Genomic DNA, 16,543 nt, shown 5'->3' on the forward strand with positions numbered 1-16,543 from the left:
CGCACCTTACAATGGCGTCCCGCTTGGCGAGAAGTGCTGTCGGTGAGTAGATTAGCAGCGTTGCGCGGCCAATTGAGTGCAGAGCGAGGGAGCTGACCGAATTGCGTTGCGTGCGATGCGAAGGGGCTGCCCGCCTGCGACCGAGCATTGCTCCGCGCGCTCTCCCTGCCATCTCGTCCCTCGTCACGGCCCGGCACAACTCGAACGTGCCCTCGACCGACCCCAAGACCAAAGCCCAGTCGATCCTCGATGCCCTGCCCGGCAGCAGCCTGCTTTCCAAGACGGCGATCCTCTCGTCGGCTGCCGGTCTGTCCATCTATGCGCTCAGCAACGAGTACTACGTCATGAACGAGGAGACGGTCGTTGCCTTCTGCCTCCTCAGCGTCTGGACCGCGCTCATCAAGTTCGGCGGCCCCGTGTACCGCGAGTGGGCCGAGAGCCAGAACGAGAAGATCAAGAACATCCTCAACGCCGCGCGCGCCGACCACACCCAGGCCGTCAAGTCGCGCATCCAGGACGTCCAGCAGATGTCGAGCGTCGTTGACGTGACCAAGGCCCTGTTCGAGGTGTCCAAGGTGGGCGGCTCGAACCGATGCTTGTAGAATTCCGAACCTTTGCTGATCTTTTTTTTTTTCTTCCACCAGGAAACCGCCAAGCTCGAGGCCGAAGCCTACGAGCTTGAGCAGCGCACGGCGCTGGCTGCCGAGGCCAAGGCCGTGCTGGACTCGTGGGTGCGCTACGAGAGCCAGGTCAAGCAGCGCCAGCAGAAGGAGCTCGCCCAGGCCGTCATCGCCAAGGTGCAGAAGGAGTTGGAGAACCCCAAGGTGCTGCAGCAGATCCTGCAGCAGAGCGTGGCGGATGTTGAGAGTAGGCTCTGATCTGAACCCTTTTTTTTTTTTCTTTAGCGGGAAAAACACAGCTAACGCGACTCAGGGATCGTCTCTTCCAAGGCTCAATAGACGGCTAGTCAAGACAGCTGCGACGCGAGATTCCCTTTGTACCAGTGTCTATACACACCTCTGTGCCAATAAAACTACCTTAGTCCACACCTTGGCCATGCTGCTGCTCGGTTCTTCTCTCTCATCTCTTTTCGAAACGTGCAGGCTACCACTTAACTCTCCTTGCCACACAATGGTGGAGGAAGCTAGGGTGGAAGATCGAGATGCAGGGGAATCTTGAGTCCGAGAACCCTTTACCGAGGTTGAGGCTTGCCAGCCTCACCCTAGCCGGAGAGAATGACCACTTTGTCCGATGAGAATTGGCGCAGGTTTTGTTCTGCGCATGCCTTGCAAGCCGTAGAAAGACGTTTTGAGGATACCAGACAATGAGGGTCCTTCGCCTTCCCTGAGCGCATTCTGCAGCTCGTTCCTCCTTCGCGTGGCCAGTAGTTTTGATGCCTGCGGGTTATCGAGATAAATGTGCTTTGCACTCAGATTCCAAAATGCCTTTCCTCCCCCCCTCTTTGCTAGAGAGAGTGGGGTGCTGGGAGCTTGCTTGCATGCGCTCCGTGCTGTTTGAACCTGATACAGGAGGCTACGAAGTCCAAGCGACATGATCCTTGGTCCCTCAACACATTACCGAGACAGCAATGATATCATCATTTTACAATACAAGTCAACCACAGGAATCTAGACATACCCCCGTATATTTTAAAGAGTCGCCTGGAAGTATAATTGCCAAGCAATCTCGTACACATCGCCGGCGTGTGCCTAGGATTGATGTGAAACCGCACGCGCTCCGAGGCAGCCGCTGTTATCGAGTGTTGGATTTAATCATCGACCTGCGATAAAGCGAAGGAAAGAGAGAGAGAGGGACAGAGAGAGCAAAAGAGAAAAAGAAGAGAACCAAGCAGAAGACGGGGAAACGGGTCATGGGCGACGGACCGGCCGAGTCAGGGCTCGCTTCCGTCTCCAGCATCATCACGAATAACCACGAACAGTCCCGGGATGGAGCCGCAGCTGGCGCCGGCCGCGGCGGTCCATTATCGACAGGGACCCCGACCGCATCGCCTTCCATCACCGGCTTCCGGCAGCAAGCCATCCGCATCCAGGAACCGCCCGAGCGACGCCCGCTCCTCGCACAGCGCGCCGCCTTCCCGCACAACCTCGACAACGAGGTCTTCTCGTGCCGCATCTACGGCAGCAGCAACGGCTCATCATCCCCAGACAACCCCAGCGCCGGCGACCATAATGGCGGCGGCAGCCCCTACCGGCACCTGCCCGTCTACACAACCATCCACCGCATCCGGCGCGACATCATCTCGGTGGTGGAGGACTACCTCTCGCTGGAGCAGCTGCGCGACCTGCGGCTCAACGTGAGCGTGATCCGGCCGCTGGTCGACAAGCTGTACGAGCAGGACGACATCTCGATCGTGTACGCGCTGCTCGTCAACCGCGCCCAGTTCCTGAGCGAGCAGGCCCACCTGAGCAACCGCCAGAACGTCAACTACACGCGCGCCGCCCTCTGCGAGCTCATCGCCACCCGCATCCTCCGCCGCTTCAACGAGGACAACGAGGGGCCCCGGAACCTCCTCGTCCTCGCCCACATTCTCATCGCCGGCTTCGAGCCCTTCCAGAACGCCCCCGACGAGATCCGCGCCGCCGTCGGCGCCTCCACCGCCCGCCAACGCACCCTGCCCGCCCTCGAGGTCGCCATCCTGAGCGAGAGCCGCGTGTTCCTCGCGAGCACCAGCTGCCAGAAGATGTGAGCAGTTTTTTAATTTTTTTATTTTTTATTTTTTATTTTTTATTTTCTTTCAAAGAAATAACCGCTGGGATGTACGCAGGTGCGTAGGGACTGTGAGAGTTAGAGAGAACCACGGTTGATAACGAGCGATCGATCATTGGGATTCTAATAACGTTGGGGGATTCTAGCGTCGATGCCATCTACGAGGGGAGGGTCGTCTACACGCCCTCCAGCTTCATGGACATCCTGCCCGACCGGTACAAGCAGCTGCCCATCTCGCTCTACAACCCGAGGGAGGCCCCCCTGCTCAACCACTACCGCCTGCTCGTGCCCCGGACGAGGAACATCCTCGAGATCATGCACTTTATCATCCTGCTGGCCCTCTATCTCGCCTTCATGAGCGAGCGGGACAGCAGCCGCATCACCAAGCTCGAGATGTGCTTCACCGTCTACGCCATGGGCTGGGTTCTCGACCAGTTCGCGACGCTGTTGGGGCATGGCTGGTACGTCCCCCTCGGGATGCACGCTCCTATGCACAAAGCTGATTCTTCTTGGCTGACTGGTGGATACATTTTAGGGATGTGTATGCCCAGAACCTGTGGTCCTTCCTGGACGTCACGTTCGCCGTCATCTACTGGATCTACCTCGTCATCCGTCTCTACAGCTGGGCCAAGGGAAGCGTGGCTGCAGGGCAGCAGGCTCTGGACGTCCTGGCCATGGGCGCCCCCGTGCTCGTGCCCCGGCTGGCCTTCAACCTGCTCTCCGACAACCTCGTCTTCCTCTCGCTGCGGTCTATGATGTCCGACTTTGCGCTGCTGTCGGCCCTGGCCATATGGTGTTTCCTCGGCTTCCTCCTCTCGCTGGTGTGGTTGGGCAACGGCCACTTCAGCGCTGGGTAGGTATATTCTTGTCTCGGTATGAACGGGTAGCACAACGGTAACTAGTCTGCTGACCGGTTAACAAGGACCATCAGCAAATGGATGATATACATATGGTTTGGGCTGGATGGTTCAGGCATCCAACACTCGGTCAGTGATCTCAAAAGCACAAAACATTGCCTCACCCGCTGACGAGCGCAGTCCGACTTCCACCAAGTCCTGGGGCCCTCCCTCATGATCACCTTCGCTTTCCTTGGCAACACCCTCTTCCTGACCATCCTCGTCTCCATACTGTCGACTACCTTCAGCCACATCGTCAACAACGCACCCGCAGAGATTCAGTTCCGTCGCGCTGTCATGACCCTCGAGGGCGTCAAGGGCGACGCCATCTTCGCCTACCCGCCGCCCTTCAACATCCTGGCCATCCTGCTCCTAGTGCCCCTCAAGTTCTTCGTCTCCCCGCGGTGGTTCCACAAGATCCACGTCCTCTCGGTGCGCCTCATCAACCTGCCAATCCTACTCATCATCGCCCTCGCCGAGCGCCGCTCTCTCGCGCCCCAACACAAGCTGCCGTCGCTCTCGCCCGCGCCGAGCATCTCCAAAACGCGCCCGACCATCCGCATCCGCCGCCGCTTCTGGGACAGGTGGCGCATCACCACGCACAGCGACATCGAGACCGTCTTCGAGGTCCCCGTGCCGGAGTCGGTGCTCGCCGAGATCGCGGCCGACGACGACATGACTCGGCATCTGATCCGCAGGCAGTTTGTCGCAGGCAGCCGAGGGGACCAACACCTGCAGCACCAGCAGCACCAGCAGCAGCCAGTGTCGCCGCTCTTGGCCAAGCCGGGCCAAGCAGGACCACTTGCCACTGCACCAGCGCCGCCACCGCCACCGCCAACAACAACAACCACGTCGCCGCAGCAGCCGCAGCGGCAACAACAGCCGGGAGGACCTCCGGGTGCCCGACTGACAACCCGGAGGGACAGCATCGGGCCGTTTCCGGGGCTGAGGGCCGAGCTGCAGGGGGTGCTGAGCGAGAGCGACGAGGTGAGCGACATCACCACGAGGCTGGAGGCGCTCGAGGACGGCATCCAGCGGATCCAGGGGCTGCTGGAGAAACTGGTGGGCAGTGCGAGCGCGAGCGCGAGCGCAAGCGCGAGCGTGGCTGCGAGTAGTGCCGGGGGCGAGGTACTCGATGCGGGAGGGGCTGATGAGCGGGAGGGGCAGGGGCAGAGGAGGTTGTCCTTGGCCGAGCTGAATCGGGTTGCGGAGGAGTAGTGAACAAACAAGTAAGCGTTCTCTGGGCGTACTCAAGTAAAGAAGGATGATAGGAAGCGTAACAGAACAAGGAACAGAAAAAAAGAGAGGAAAGGAAAGGAAGAACAGAAAGAGAACAGCGTGATAGGTTCCTGCATTGCGAGACGTTGGAGGGGACCCAGTTGCTCGTTTTCTCTTTACACTAAGCACATCACAGAAAGGAATTGTTCTGTTTCCCGAGTCCTTGAACGATTTTTGACTTTCGAAACTTTGGATCAAAAAAGAATCGCACAACACGCTGTTTCCGCTTCCTAACCTACAGTCCGGTGGAAACTCACACCTTCCCTAAAAGCATCGAGTCCGGTATTTTTTTTTCCAGTTGAGTCTATCTCACCTTCCCTGTGTGCTCCAGCTTACACGAAGCCGTCATCGTTCTGCCCTTTGCATAATTATAATATTTTATGAGAAAACCAAACGGAGAAAAAGGGGCAAGGCAGGGATGAAAGAACAAGCGTAAAGAACAAGCGTGAACAACAGAGAAGAAAGATGTGCCTCGTCACTCACTACCGCGACTTCCATTGCGGCCACCGCTGGGCCACCATCACCGTCCCCTGCTACCCCGGCGCCGGCTTCGACACATGTCCCGAGTTCGTCAATGGGCGACTGAAGCTATTGCCGCCGAGACTCGTTGCACAGGCGGAGAAGTGTCCAAAGTGGTGCGTTGTCTGTCTATTTCCATCACTCGCCAGACCCGGTTTATCGGCAATATGGGAAGGGAGGAGAGGGCAGGGGAAAGAAGACTGCAAAAATAGTAAAAAAGAATAACGATGGCTAACAGTCTCATAGCGACCTCGGCAGCAAGTACGATCGAAACAGGACGCGCATGGTCAAGAAGATTCAGTACGGCTTCCGCTGGGGAATTGGGCCGGATGCGACGGATCCCGGATGCGACATTGTGTGTTGTGTCATGTGAAGGGGTTGAGTGAACGGCGTTGGGATGGCGGAGTGAAAGGGGTGAAGAGCGCAGGGAGTGATTATCTCACGAGACGAAGACTGATTCAGACTTCTAGCTGCCAGGATGCGGCTAAGACAGCCCCTCTTGTTTGATGGGAGCTGAACCATGTGGAACGGTTTGCCCATTTGCCCACGTGTTCATTTCCGTTTCCTGGCGCGACAGTCAAAGTACGAAGAGGTTCCGAGGTGGTAATTGATTGTGAAGCGCAGCCGATGGCCACAAGTTGGGGTGGACAATTACTGCCCAGCACCAGCTCGTTTCCCGACCAAGGACCAGAAATAATAGAAATGAATCTCATCTTCATCTCGATTCTCATTCTCATCACGTGCCCCACTCATGGTGCTCCAAATCTGGGTTTGTTATTTCTCACTCATGTGTTCCTGCATAACTCAACGCCAAATCCGTCAAAAGTGAAGCCATCGCCATTACCTCCCCAGCCGACTCACCAAATGCCGTCAGAGGAGTGAAAAATGACAACAATGCTCCCCACCCCTTCAACCTCCCACGTCCCCTATGCTCGCGTCTACGAGCCGGCCGAGGACTCTTTTCTCCTCCTCGACACCTTGTCCTCGGCTAGCGAAACCGCATTTCTCGCCGCTCGGTTCCCTTCGTCGTCTCCTCCTCCTTCTTCTTCTTCACCTTCATCACAAACACTCTCGGGCTCAGACTCTCGCTCAGCCGCACCGCTAGTCCTCGAAGTCGGTCCCGGCTCGGGCGTCGTCCTAGCCTTCCTCACCGCGCACGCCCAGGTCCTCTTCTCGCGCCGCGACATCCTGACGCTCGGTATCGACGTCAACCGCTTCGCCTGCGCCGCCACGTCCGAGACCGTCGCCAAGGCGGTAGAAGAAGCGGAAGCAGAGGCAGAAGCAGAGGCGGCAGAAGCAACCACCGGGAAAAAAGCCGAGCAGCAATCGGGGGGGTTCGGCGACGGCGACGGCGACGGCGACGGGGAAGACAGTAGCAGCAGACCACAACGTCCACAACCACGAGCAGCAGCACAACCACGACGAGTAGCGGGGTACCACCTCGGAACGGCACAGGGGGACCTGGCGACGGCCGTGCGGCCGGGCACCGTCGACGTGCTCGTCTTCAACCCGCCGTACGTGCCGACGCCCGAGCTGCCACCCGTCCAGCCCGAGGGCAACCAGCAGCACCACCACCACCACCACCACCAGCAGGCCGCCACGGCGCCCTCGGACGAGGAGGACTCGAGGCTGCTCGCGCTGTCGTACGCCGGGGGCCGGGACGGGATGGAGGTCACCGACCGGCTGATCGAGGCGCTCCCGGAGGTGCTGTCGCCCCGCGGCGTCGCGTACCTGCTTCTCTGCGCGCAGAACAAGCCCGAGGAGGTCAAGGGCAGGCTCAGGCGGCTGCCGGGCGGGCCGTGGAGGGCCGAGACGGTCGGGACGAGCGGGAGGCGGGCGGGGTGGGAGAAGCTGCAGATTGTGAGGATATGGCGGGAGTAGGAAGAAATTTTTTTTTTTGGGGGGGGGGGGGAGGGGGACACATAGCGCGGGCCCAAAGCGCAGTGTGTGCGAGGGTGAGAAAAAAATAAAAGGAATGACTAGGTGGATGTTTTTGTCTGGGTAATACTATTTTGCTGCTGCTGCTCTGTCACCTTCCTATAGGTAAGAGGGGAAGGGGGTGGAGGAGGGCAAGATGGCCCACGACTCTGCTACGTGCTTCGCCATTTGCCATAAGCAAGCGAAAAAAATCTCCCCTGGCATTTTCGTCCGTCCTAAGAACGCCATACTGATTGAGTGCTGTACCCGTACCCCGAGGTGATCAACAAAGACAAAAAGGTATAGCTCCATCCTCACCGAGCCCGCACCGGCGTGGGTATGGCTAGCCCCCTCTTCCTCGTCTCTCTGAGTCAGGGCCATGGCCGGATTGCCGGCCCTTCTATGGTCGTGTAAAAGTCTCCGTCTGTTCTGGCCGTTATGCCATGATTCCTTCCCGCGACCAATCCTGCATTCCCAAGGCACAAGTCCAGTCGATGATGAGAGAAAGGGACCCGACCCAATGCCGCAACCAGACGCCAGTCCCCGATCCCCGACTTGTCTCTTGATATTCTTTGCTTCTCTTTTCTCTTCATGCTCCGCGGCAACCAGTCCTCCGTTTCCCCAGTCCCAGCCGTCGATTCAAAGACCGATCCTCCTAACCCCTCCCGCGGCCCCTGCCTCTCCCCCTGCCCATCCCGCGCCCCCTTCCGCGGCCGCGGCCGCGCTCCGCCTCCTTGCGCGCCTTGTTCTTGGGCTTGGGCGCGTCGTCAATGAGCAGCGTGTCGAGCGGCAGCGAGTCGGGCAGGATGAAGTAGCGGATGGTGCTGCCGCGCACGTTGAGCGTCTCGAGCGGGATGGGGTCCTGCCCGCGCGGCGTCATCTTGACGTTGCGCAGCGCCGTGTTCATCTGCGGCGATACGGACGCGATGGTGCCGTGCACGATGGTGCCGTTCTTGAGCTCGATCGTGACCGTTTCATTGGCGCATTTCATGAGGAATCTGCGGCCGGGGCCGAGAGGGGGGCCATTGGTCAGCATGCTGCCTTTTTTTTTTTTTCAGAGCCCCTTTGGGGTGAGCGGATGTTTGGGCGGAGAAGCAAAGTGCGCAGCCGTTGGCTGGCTGGTTTCTTCCTTCGCATTCACATCATGCTCGATCGCGTGCTGTCGCGGTGACCTTTTTGCTCTGTTTGGAAAAAAAAAAGATATAAAGTCACGATGGAGCGACTCACCTAACCAGCTTCATCTTGGCGGATTTAGGGGAGACAGGCAACCTGCTCCAAAATAAATCCGGGGATTGAAGGTAATGGTCGGGGAATGGCTAATTTGGTTGATGCCTGGTCGTCAGTATCGCTCCTCGATACTGCTGAGGCTGTTGGAGCTCCAGCACGAGTCGGCCGCCAAGCCTGAAATTTGAGATCACGTGGCTAGCTCCGGACTTGGGCTGTGCTCTATCCGTATACACAGTAATTACGGACTACTTGATGGGTGGTGGGTCGCCTCGAGAAACATTAACCCCGCCATCTGATCCCGAGCCAACACAGCGGTGATTTGGGTGATTTGCGAGTTAGGAAAGCCCAGCAATGATGTCACACAGAAGCTTGGCTCATGATATGCAAATCGTGCGTTTTTAGGAGGTGGGTTGAACACCTCGGCTGAGCCCACCCCAGTTAACTAGTAGCATATATTGAAGTACTGGGGCGGGGATGGTTGTCTAGACAAGCTTCAGAAAACAAAAACATCGATGCGCAAGTGATGGTCTGAAGCATGGAGGGCGGGTTCCGACCTGCACCATGCCCGGCCGAGTGCTAACCACGCCGTGCTCCATCCCAAAATGCTCGTCGTCTCCACGAGACAAACAGCGTTAAGAGTTGACGCAGCCGCGCCTTTGCCCAACGTTACTTATCCTTTTCGTTCTCCGAAACCTTCTCCCACTCATCCTCGGTGCTGACGCCGCTCTTATGCCCGTGGCTCGGACTCGGCAGCAGCTCCTCCGCAACTCGCTGCTTCAGCTCCCCTTGCGGCTCGGCCGGCTCTACCACGGTACTGACCGCCGCGGGCTTTGCTGCCGGTACCACGGGCGGGCTTGGGGCCCTGCGAAGGCTCGGCGTCGACTTGGTCGCCTCCACCTCGGTCTCGCTATCATCCGGTGACGACGACGCTGGTCGGGGAGGCGGCGGGCGAGCCGCGAGTGCACGCCGCTTCTTTTCTTCTTCCTGTTCCTGGTGCGCCTTGAGCTCGCGCGCGAACCAGTTGATGGCGGCCCAGAGGCCGCCACACAGCACCGAGAGCACCAGGAAGTGGATGCTGTAGGTTGCGAGGAGCAGGACAGCGAGCAGGACCTGCAGCGCGGCGAAGGTCGCGTTGGTCGCGACAAGGAGCGTCGGCGTCGGGCCGGGGGTGAAAATGGACTGCCACAGGCCTTCGATGAACGATGCCATGGCTTCTCAAAAGCGTTCGATCAGGGTTCCCAGATTCGGCTTGTCTAGTGTTTTGGAGGTTCGACGGTGTTTTGCAAGGCAGCAAAAGGAATCGCAGTATGTTGTAACGGTGTATTAGGGCTTCGAGATGCGAGTCTCTCAAAGTTGTTGTGCTCGCGTCGGCTGCAAGGGGCGGTGCCAGTCAGCGTGGGAATCACGGGGTACGGAAAGCGCGGCCATTATAAACAGCCGACCGAAAGCCAGGCCAGGCGACCTACATGAAAACCTGGCAATGACATGCGCATGACACGGCCGCAATAGTTATTGTGAGAGGACACGCGCAGCACAAAATCCACCCTGGTCTTAGGCAGCGTGTTTGTTCGTTTGCGCCCAAAAAAACAGCGTGTCAAACTGCAAGCTGCAACAGATGGCCGATGCGATGCGGTCGGGCAGAGATGACGAAACGCGACGATGACCAGGAGCGAAATGGCCCGCCCCGGGAGCCCGGCCGTGCCAAGCCTCAGGGTGTACGGATCCGTAATCCGTCGGTCAGGTACCTGACCACAGAGAACTTAGTTCATACAGAACACCCAAGAAATGCACAGAACGGGGGGCGGTCGTTCTCAGAATCGCGAAAAGGACTAATCCTACTAGACACGATGATGATCACAGGATCATCTAATGAAGATATTAATGGTCCAGAGGCGCTTTATCCGCGCCGGAACTTGGGTCCCTGTGCTGTCTGTCGTCCCTTGGTGCCCGGCAAGAGACGATGCAACGGCGGGGAGGGGTTTGCTCGAGGTGGCCCGAAAAGAACGCGGGGGGCCGTCTTGCTCGAGTAGGGTGGCGAGACGCGCTTTCCGCCTCCAGGGTATTTACCTTTCCTTGCAGTATGCCTGACTGATCCATGTTGATCGCTCGAGAGCGTACACTACTCGGAAAGCACCCGTTTCCGGTCCAATCTGCCGGGAAACCTTGCGCCCAAATCTACGCAAGATTCAGAAGTTCCAGGTACTAGGTTTAATACTTAAGGCAGGAAGTGTTACTGGATATGTAGTTTCCAATCCAGATATACTTTTTTTTTTTAAAAAAAAAAAAACCTAAATACCTTCTTTAGTGCCTTCCCGTTCCAGCTCTTTCTTCTGTCCATCAGTTCATGCGACCACCGTCTGGCGAGCCACGTGGGGTGTGCGGCGGGGTTCCCGCTTGCATGCAAAGAAAACACTAAAAGTGCCTGCAGCTGCCCAGGTGGGACGGACCTGGAATGGCGAGGATCGGATGGAGGGAATGTATGACATAGTTGAGGTTGTACAGCAGCCTATTGACAATCTGTGGTGTTCGGGTTATGTACGATTTTGATGAGATACACCCTGATTGTATCCTCCCAAAAGAAGTTGACAGAACCTTTCATGTCCTTCTTACTTCGCCTCCAAGTCTATTTCTTCTTAGTACGTTCTAATACCTTTGCTGTTTCCTCATTTCCTGTTCCTTTCCAGGGTTCCATCTCCGAGCCATATAGGCTTGGACTTGTTGTTTACAAATTCAACCCCAGCAACCGGTGGTGGGGTGTACGAGTTTATAGTTCATTGGGCAGATCTCCGAACGAAGATTCGGGAGAGTAGCATTGCAACAACCTTCTATTGAGATCAATCGACCCATGATCAAAGGTATCTAGAAACTCTCGGAATGCAGGACCAAAACCACATTCAACTAGCAACATGATTTGCGCCAATGACGTTGTCTTCGTTGCTTTCTGTGATTGTCCATCGTGAACACATCTTCGCCTCTTCTGGCTTAAATCATACCCTACCTGATGCGCAAGTTTTAGGGTAAACCCCATTGCTGTCTCATCAGACGTCTCATTTCATGTCCAAGGTACAGTACCTTCGACCTTCACATTGATCTTCCCTGCAGGGTAATAGGGCGTATATTGTTCTTCCACCCTAGAAAAAAGGGGACAGATTGAGCATCATAAGGACTGAGTGGTTCGTTCTAATTATTTGTGTTCACTTGCCTTATCCAATTATGACTTTTGGTAGTTGTTTCCCCTCTTCTTTCTCTCCCCGCTTTTCATCCTCCAAGAGGAACTAGTTAACTCCAGTAGCTATTTGGATAACGAAGGACCTGGGCGGTTTTGCATAGTGTGTTACCTCTTACAGATCATACGACGTCTTGGAGTCATAACATCGCTTGCTAATCACTTGTCCGAACACATGTAACGGCTAAGGGGCCTATGCTGTTCTAGACCTGATTCAATCGTTTTGACTTCACCAGAGGGATAATGCCGCCGGACGCCTTGTACCGTTCTGATCTGCGTACAGTGCTCTACCACTGTGATCAGAGGACTACCATATGCTGTACTCGGGGTTTTTATATCTTTGTATACCTGTTACTTCTTTGATCTAGCTACTGAATACTGCGTAAGAGACTCCATTTCTCTTGGTAGATTTACACAGTAGTTCAGCAAGAAAGCACTGCGATAGGAGCCCCACCTTAGGGTTAGTTCCGACGAGAGTCGGCGCTCAATCATTCCGAGTTGAGGAGTACCGCTGCGTTAACTTAGCCCTGTCGCAGCTGAATGCAGTCACTTTCAGCCCCCCCCCCCCTTGTCTGCCTGGTGCCTGCAGTGCATTGGATTGGCTTGCCATCGATAACAAACGACATCAATTCCTGCAACAAAACACACTTTCAAGCCGGCACCGTCAAACAAAATCACGTTTCCATTCTCAACTGCTCCAATGTGACAAATGCCCCCTTCCTGTCTAATAGAACATCGCCCACCATGGCGCCGCCCGCGAAGCGACGCAAGCGCGCCATCGTGGATGACGACGATTCCGAAGACGATGCCCTCCAAAACAGAAACACCCTGAAGCGTTTCCTGTTCTCGTCTCCCGACAAGACCAAGTCCCCCGACAAAGCCGACGCCACGAACGCCGCCGCCGCCTCGAGCAATTCTCCGCTCCTCTCGCCGAGCCCGGTCCGCAAACGCACCACCCGCGCAATCGCTGCCGCATCAACAGCTGCTCAACCAACCCCGGGCGCCACCCGCAGTCCGAGCACGAGCCCACTCAAATCTCGCACGCGAGCAGGCACGCAGAAGAAGCGGAAAGCAGCCGCAACAGCAGCATCAGCCTCCGGGGCAGGAGCGGGCGAGGATGAGAAGGGCGGCCGATCCGCCGATCTGCCGACTCTCTTTTCCAGGCAAGCACAGCGCAGCCAGTCGCAGCTCCAGTCCCAGCCATGCTTCTCATCATCGATCAACGGGGCCCTCTCTTCGTCGGTCGGCACCAATGGCACCAATGGTACCAATGGCAGCAGCGGTGACAGGATCCATCTAAGCAGTGGCAAGCTGGACGATATTATCAGCGATCCGATCTCGGAGGGCAACAATAACGGGGCGGAGGAGGACGAGGACGATGTCCCGCTCATGATGTCCTCCGCGTCCGCTGCCGCGTCGAGCCTGGTGGGGAGGGCCAAGGCGGCACAGAAGAGGTTCGCGACCTCCTCCGGCAGCGGGGCATCCCAGCGAGACGGTGGGACACAGGCGGCCGCCGGCGGGCAGAGGTTCCTCCTCTCTGCGAAATCAAGCGCCTCGAGGACGGGTGCGAGTGTTAACGATGATGACGATGCCCGGCCCTGGTCGGAGCGGTTTGCGCCTGTTAGCCTGGACGAGTTGGCGGTGCACAAGAGGAAGGTGCAGGACGTGAGGCGGTGGTTGGATGACGTACTCTCCGGCCGTTTGAGGCAGCGGCTCCTGGTGTTGAAAGGTCCCGCTGGGTCGGGAAAGACGACGACGCTGAGATTGCTAGCACGGGACATGCGATGCGAAGTGTTGGAGTGGAAGAACCCGGCGAACTCCTTCGGGCTTACTGGCCATGGGTATCAGTCAGCTGCGTCCCAATTCGAGGAGTTTCTTGGACGAGGAGGGAGGTTTGGCCAGCTGGATGTCGAGTCGGATGACGCGACGCCACAGCCGATGCCGCCGCCGCCGCCGCCGCCCTCGGGCGCCGCTGCGAATGGGGCGGGCAAGGCAACAGAGAGGAGGCTGATGCTAGTGGAAGAGTTTCCGAACACATTCATGCGGTCGTCAAGTGGACTGGTGGGGTTCCGAAATGCGATATTGCAGTTTCTGGCCGCCAATACGCCGGCACTGGCTGGGTTTGGGTTCGGCTACAACTCGGAGCCCGTCACGCCCATCGTCATGGTCATATCGGAGACGCTGCTTACCACGACATCGGCTTCGGCAGACAGTTTTACCGCCCACCGGCTGCTCGGCCCCGAAATCTTAAGACATCCGGGAACGGGTGTCATAGAGTTCAACCCAATCGCCCCGACTTTTCTCGCCAAAGCCTTGGAGCTGGTGGTCCAGAAAGAAGCTCGAAAGTCGGGCAGGCGACGGACTCCTGGGCCTCTCGTGCTTCAGCGACTAGGCGAGATTGGGGATATCCGGAATGCGATATCGTCCCTTGAGTTCCTTTGCCTGAAAGGCGACGACGAGGCGGACTGGGGCTCTAGAGTTGCGTTCATCAAGCCGAAGCGAGGAGCGAAGGGCGTCCCAGCCATGACGAAAGGCGAGCAGGACAGCCTCGAACTGGTGTCGCAGCGAGAAGCCACTCTCGGGATTTTCCACGCGGTCGGCAAGGTCGTGTACAACAAGAGAGGTGGCGAGTTTCCGGCGGGTTCCGTCGAAGCAGCAGCCGAGAGTCTTCCGGACTACATGCTACACCTCTCCCGCCCTAAACCTTCCGAGGTCTCTGTCGATACGCTCATCGACGAGATTGGCACCGATACGCACACGTTCATATCTGCGCTCCACGAGAACTTTGCGCTCTCCTGCGAGCGAAATGGCCCGCTCGACCCCAACTCCTCGCTGGACTACATCAACGGCTGCCTCGATTACCTCTCGGAGAGCGACTTGCTCTGCCCGTCCTGGGATGTCTTCTTTGGCGGAAAGGGCTTTGGTGGGGGTTACACGGGCAAGGACTCGGCCAGCCATATCCTGCGGCAGGATGAGATAGCATTCCAGGTGGCCGTCCGCGGGCTGCTGTTCTCGCTGCCGTCGCCGGTGAAGCGGCAGAGCCACCCTGCCGGCCGCGGCGGGGACGCCTTCAAGATGTTTTACCCTACGTACCTAAAGCTGTGGCGCACCAAGGAGGAGCTGGAGGGGTTAGTTGATCTGTGGGCGGCCAAGATGCTCAGGGGGGAGGATGGTGCGCCTGGTCCACCGTCATCGACACACTCGCAGGGGTTTGTTAGGGACGGGTCCTCTGCGTTTCGCAAGGCCGGCGGTAGCAATGGAGCTCTCGGAAGCAAGGCCCCGGCGTCCTCGACGGCGCATCAGGTGGGCAAAACTAGCGGGCAGGCTCAGACGAATCCTCCGCCGCTCCTCTCACTCGGAAATGCGGCACGACAGGAGTTGCTCCTCGAGCGCTTGCCATACATGGCACAGATTGCGCGCGGCAAGCGGTGCTCCTTTGGCACGATGAAGATCAGAGACCTCGAAAAGATTATTTCCTTCCAGGGAATTGGTCCACTCGGCGCGGGCGAGGATGAGGGGGATGATGCGGCGGACGAGGAGAGCGGTAGCAGCTTCGGCCTGGCCGAATCCTGGGCCACAGACAAACCTACGGAAGAGGGTTCTCCGCGGAAAAGGAGAGGCCTCGGCGCAATCCTGAGCGGCAGGACGGGCCGCGGAAGGAATGAGGGGGAGGAGGAACCCGGCCTGCCCATGCAGAGTCTGGTGATTAGTGATGATGATATTGAGGATGATTAGGAACAGATGCGTCTGGTCATGCATGGGATGCATCATTCTTGGCGAACACCGCTTGCTCCAGACTCCAAGTATGTATGGCGTTGAAAAATCAAAAGGCGTTGGTTTGGCGAACTGGGCACGGGCGAGGGCTGGCGAATCCAGGCTGGAAGTAGGGACTAAGTTCGGGAAATAATCATACACGGCTTGGATATAGAAATGCCTTGTCAGTTGATAAATGTGTCGCATTGATGTTCTACCGCACCCTCTTGCCCGAGTGTCAATGGGAACCCTGATGGCTACAGGGTAGTCTGGTGACTGATAAGATAACAACAGATAACGATAAGCGGCACTCAGTGGAGGATGAGAGCTTTATAAGGTTAGATTTGTGGTCCGATAACTTGGAGTAGGCCCGCTCAGACCGAACTCATTTCCTGCCTTTTACCGGATGTGACCGTGAGTTGGCCTAAAATACTCCATTTCCCAATCTTTGGAACCACCTCTCTGGGTCTCCCAGATTCGATTCTCATTTTTGCAGTTTTCTTTTCTTTACTTTTATTTTTCCCGCAACCTCCATTTCGCACACACAACAGCGACTTCCGTCTTTGAATTCATTTAATTATCAGGCTAAGAATTCATCGTAACAAATTTTCTTTGTTTTCTTCACAACCATTTTTTCCAACCTTGAATGCCGCCAAAGCTTGCACGGTTACTTTCGCTCACTGCCCTTTTAGACCTTCAGATTGCAGCACTTGAAGAGCCTTCCACCGTGAATATGCCACTAGGTCCCAGCTTGGCCCTTTGTTCTCTGGCCGAGAGGACTCGGCAGTGTGTTTCCGTGCGGATTACTTAGTAGCTAGGATGGAGAAGCTCGATTGCCAGAGACGGGGTTCAGGGCGGGCCCTGCCGTGCGGGGTCGGAAACTGAACCCGCGACCGCCTCTCGGCCCAGAGAGATCCGTGCAAACCTCGGCTCGGACGCGGCTCCCAGGGCAACACTCAGACCGCCCTGCCTCGGCCTCGGATCGAGCACCATGAGCTGC

The 16,543-nt window shown here is 57.2% G+C and overlaps 7 protein-coding genes across 7 annotated transcripts; 5 read left to right on the forward strand and 2 right to left on the reverse strand.

Moving 5' to 3' along the window:
• Positions 1-11: 11 nt before the first annotated feature.
• On the forward strand, positions 12-959 carry P884DRAFT_303511 (uncharacterized protein; the record flags this gene model as incomplete). Its single annotated transcript, XM_069445037.1, has 4 exons — positions 12-42; positions 124-575; positions 645-867; positions 934-959. 4 exons carry the CDS (start codon positions 12-14, stop codon positions 957-959), a joined length of 732 nt encoding a protein of 243 aa, XP_069293514.1.
• A 911-nt stretch (positions 960-1,870) lies between these two features.
• P884DRAFT_303512 (uncharacterized protein) lies at positions 1,871-4,841 on the forward strand (the record flags this gene model as incomplete). The annotated part of the gene is made up of 5 exons (XM_069445038.1): positions 1,871-2,703; positions 2,874-3,188; positions 3,263-3,580; positions 3,650-3,713; positions 3,765-4,841. The coding sequence occupies 5 exons, from the start codon at positions 1,871-1,873 to the stop codon at positions 4,839-4,841; spliced, it is 2,607 nt and encodes an 868-aa protein (XP_069293515.1).
• A 466-nt stretch (positions 4,842-5,307) lies between these two features.
• On the forward strand, positions 5,308-5,937 carry P884DRAFT_288100 (uncharacterized protein; the record flags this gene model as incomplete). Its single annotated transcript, XM_069443919.1, has 3 exons — positions 5,308-5,536; positions 5,667-5,775; positions 5,914-5,937. The coding sequence occupies exons 1-3, from the start codon at positions 5,367-5,369 to the stop codon at positions 5,935-5,937; spliced, it is 303 nt and encodes a 100-aa protein (XP_069293516.1). The 5' UTR covers positions 5,308-5,366.
• A 152-nt stretch (positions 5,938-6,089) lies between these two features.
• On the forward strand, positions 6,090-7,301 carry P884DRAFT_288101 (methyltransferase domain-containing protein; the record flags this gene model as incomplete). Its single annotated transcript, XM_069443920.1, has 3 exons — positions 6,090-6,674; positions 6,736-6,754; positions 6,847-7,301. Exons 1-3 carry the CDS (start codon positions 6,306-6,308, stop codon positions 7,299-7,301), a joined length of 843 nt encoding a protein of 280 aa, XP_069293517.1. The 5' UTR covers positions 6,090-6,305.
• Positions 7,302-7,992: 691 nt separating this feature from the next.
• On the reverse strand, positions 7,993-8,578 carry P884DRAFT_281070 (uncharacterized protein; the record flags this gene model as incomplete). The annotated part of the gene is made up of 2 exons (XM_069443497.1): positions 7,993-8,335; positions 8,565-8,578. The coding sequence occupies 2 exons, from the start codon at positions 8,576-8,578 to the stop codon at positions 7,993-7,995; spliced, it is 357 nt and encodes a 118-aa protein (XP_069293518.1).
• Positions 8,579-8,856: 278 nt separating this feature from the next.
• On the reverse strand, positions 8,857-9,935 carry P884DRAFT_265066 (ER protein Pkr1-domain-containing protein; the record flags this gene model as incomplete). The annotated part of the gene is made up of 1 exon (XM_069441908.1): positions 8,857-9,935. A coding segment is annotated over exon 1 (539 nt), but the record flags the coding sequence as incomplete, so codon positions are not given.
• Positions 9,936-12,456: 2,521 nt separating this feature from the next.
• Positions 12,457-15,727, forward strand: P884DRAFT_265067 (Rad17 cell cycle checkpoint protein-domain-containing protein). Its single transcript, XM_069441909.1, has one exon. The coding sequence runs from the start codon at positions 12,535-12,537 to the stop codon at positions 15,523-15,525; it is 2,991 nt and encodes a 996-aa protein (XP_069293520.1). The 5' UTR covers positions 12,457-12,534; the 3' UTR covers positions 15,526-15,727.
• The last annotated feature ends 816 nt before the right edge of the window (positions 15,728-16,543 follow it).

The sequence above is a fragment of the Thermothelomyces heterothallicus genome (assembly GCF_042370625.1).
Source record: "Thermothelomyces heterothallicus CBS 202.75 unplaced genomic scaffold P884_scaffold_40, whole genome shotgun sequence".
Lineage (NCBI taxonomy): Eukaryota > Fungi > Ascomycota > Sordariomycetes > Sordariales > Chaetomiaceae > Thermothelomyces > Thermothelomyces heterothallicus.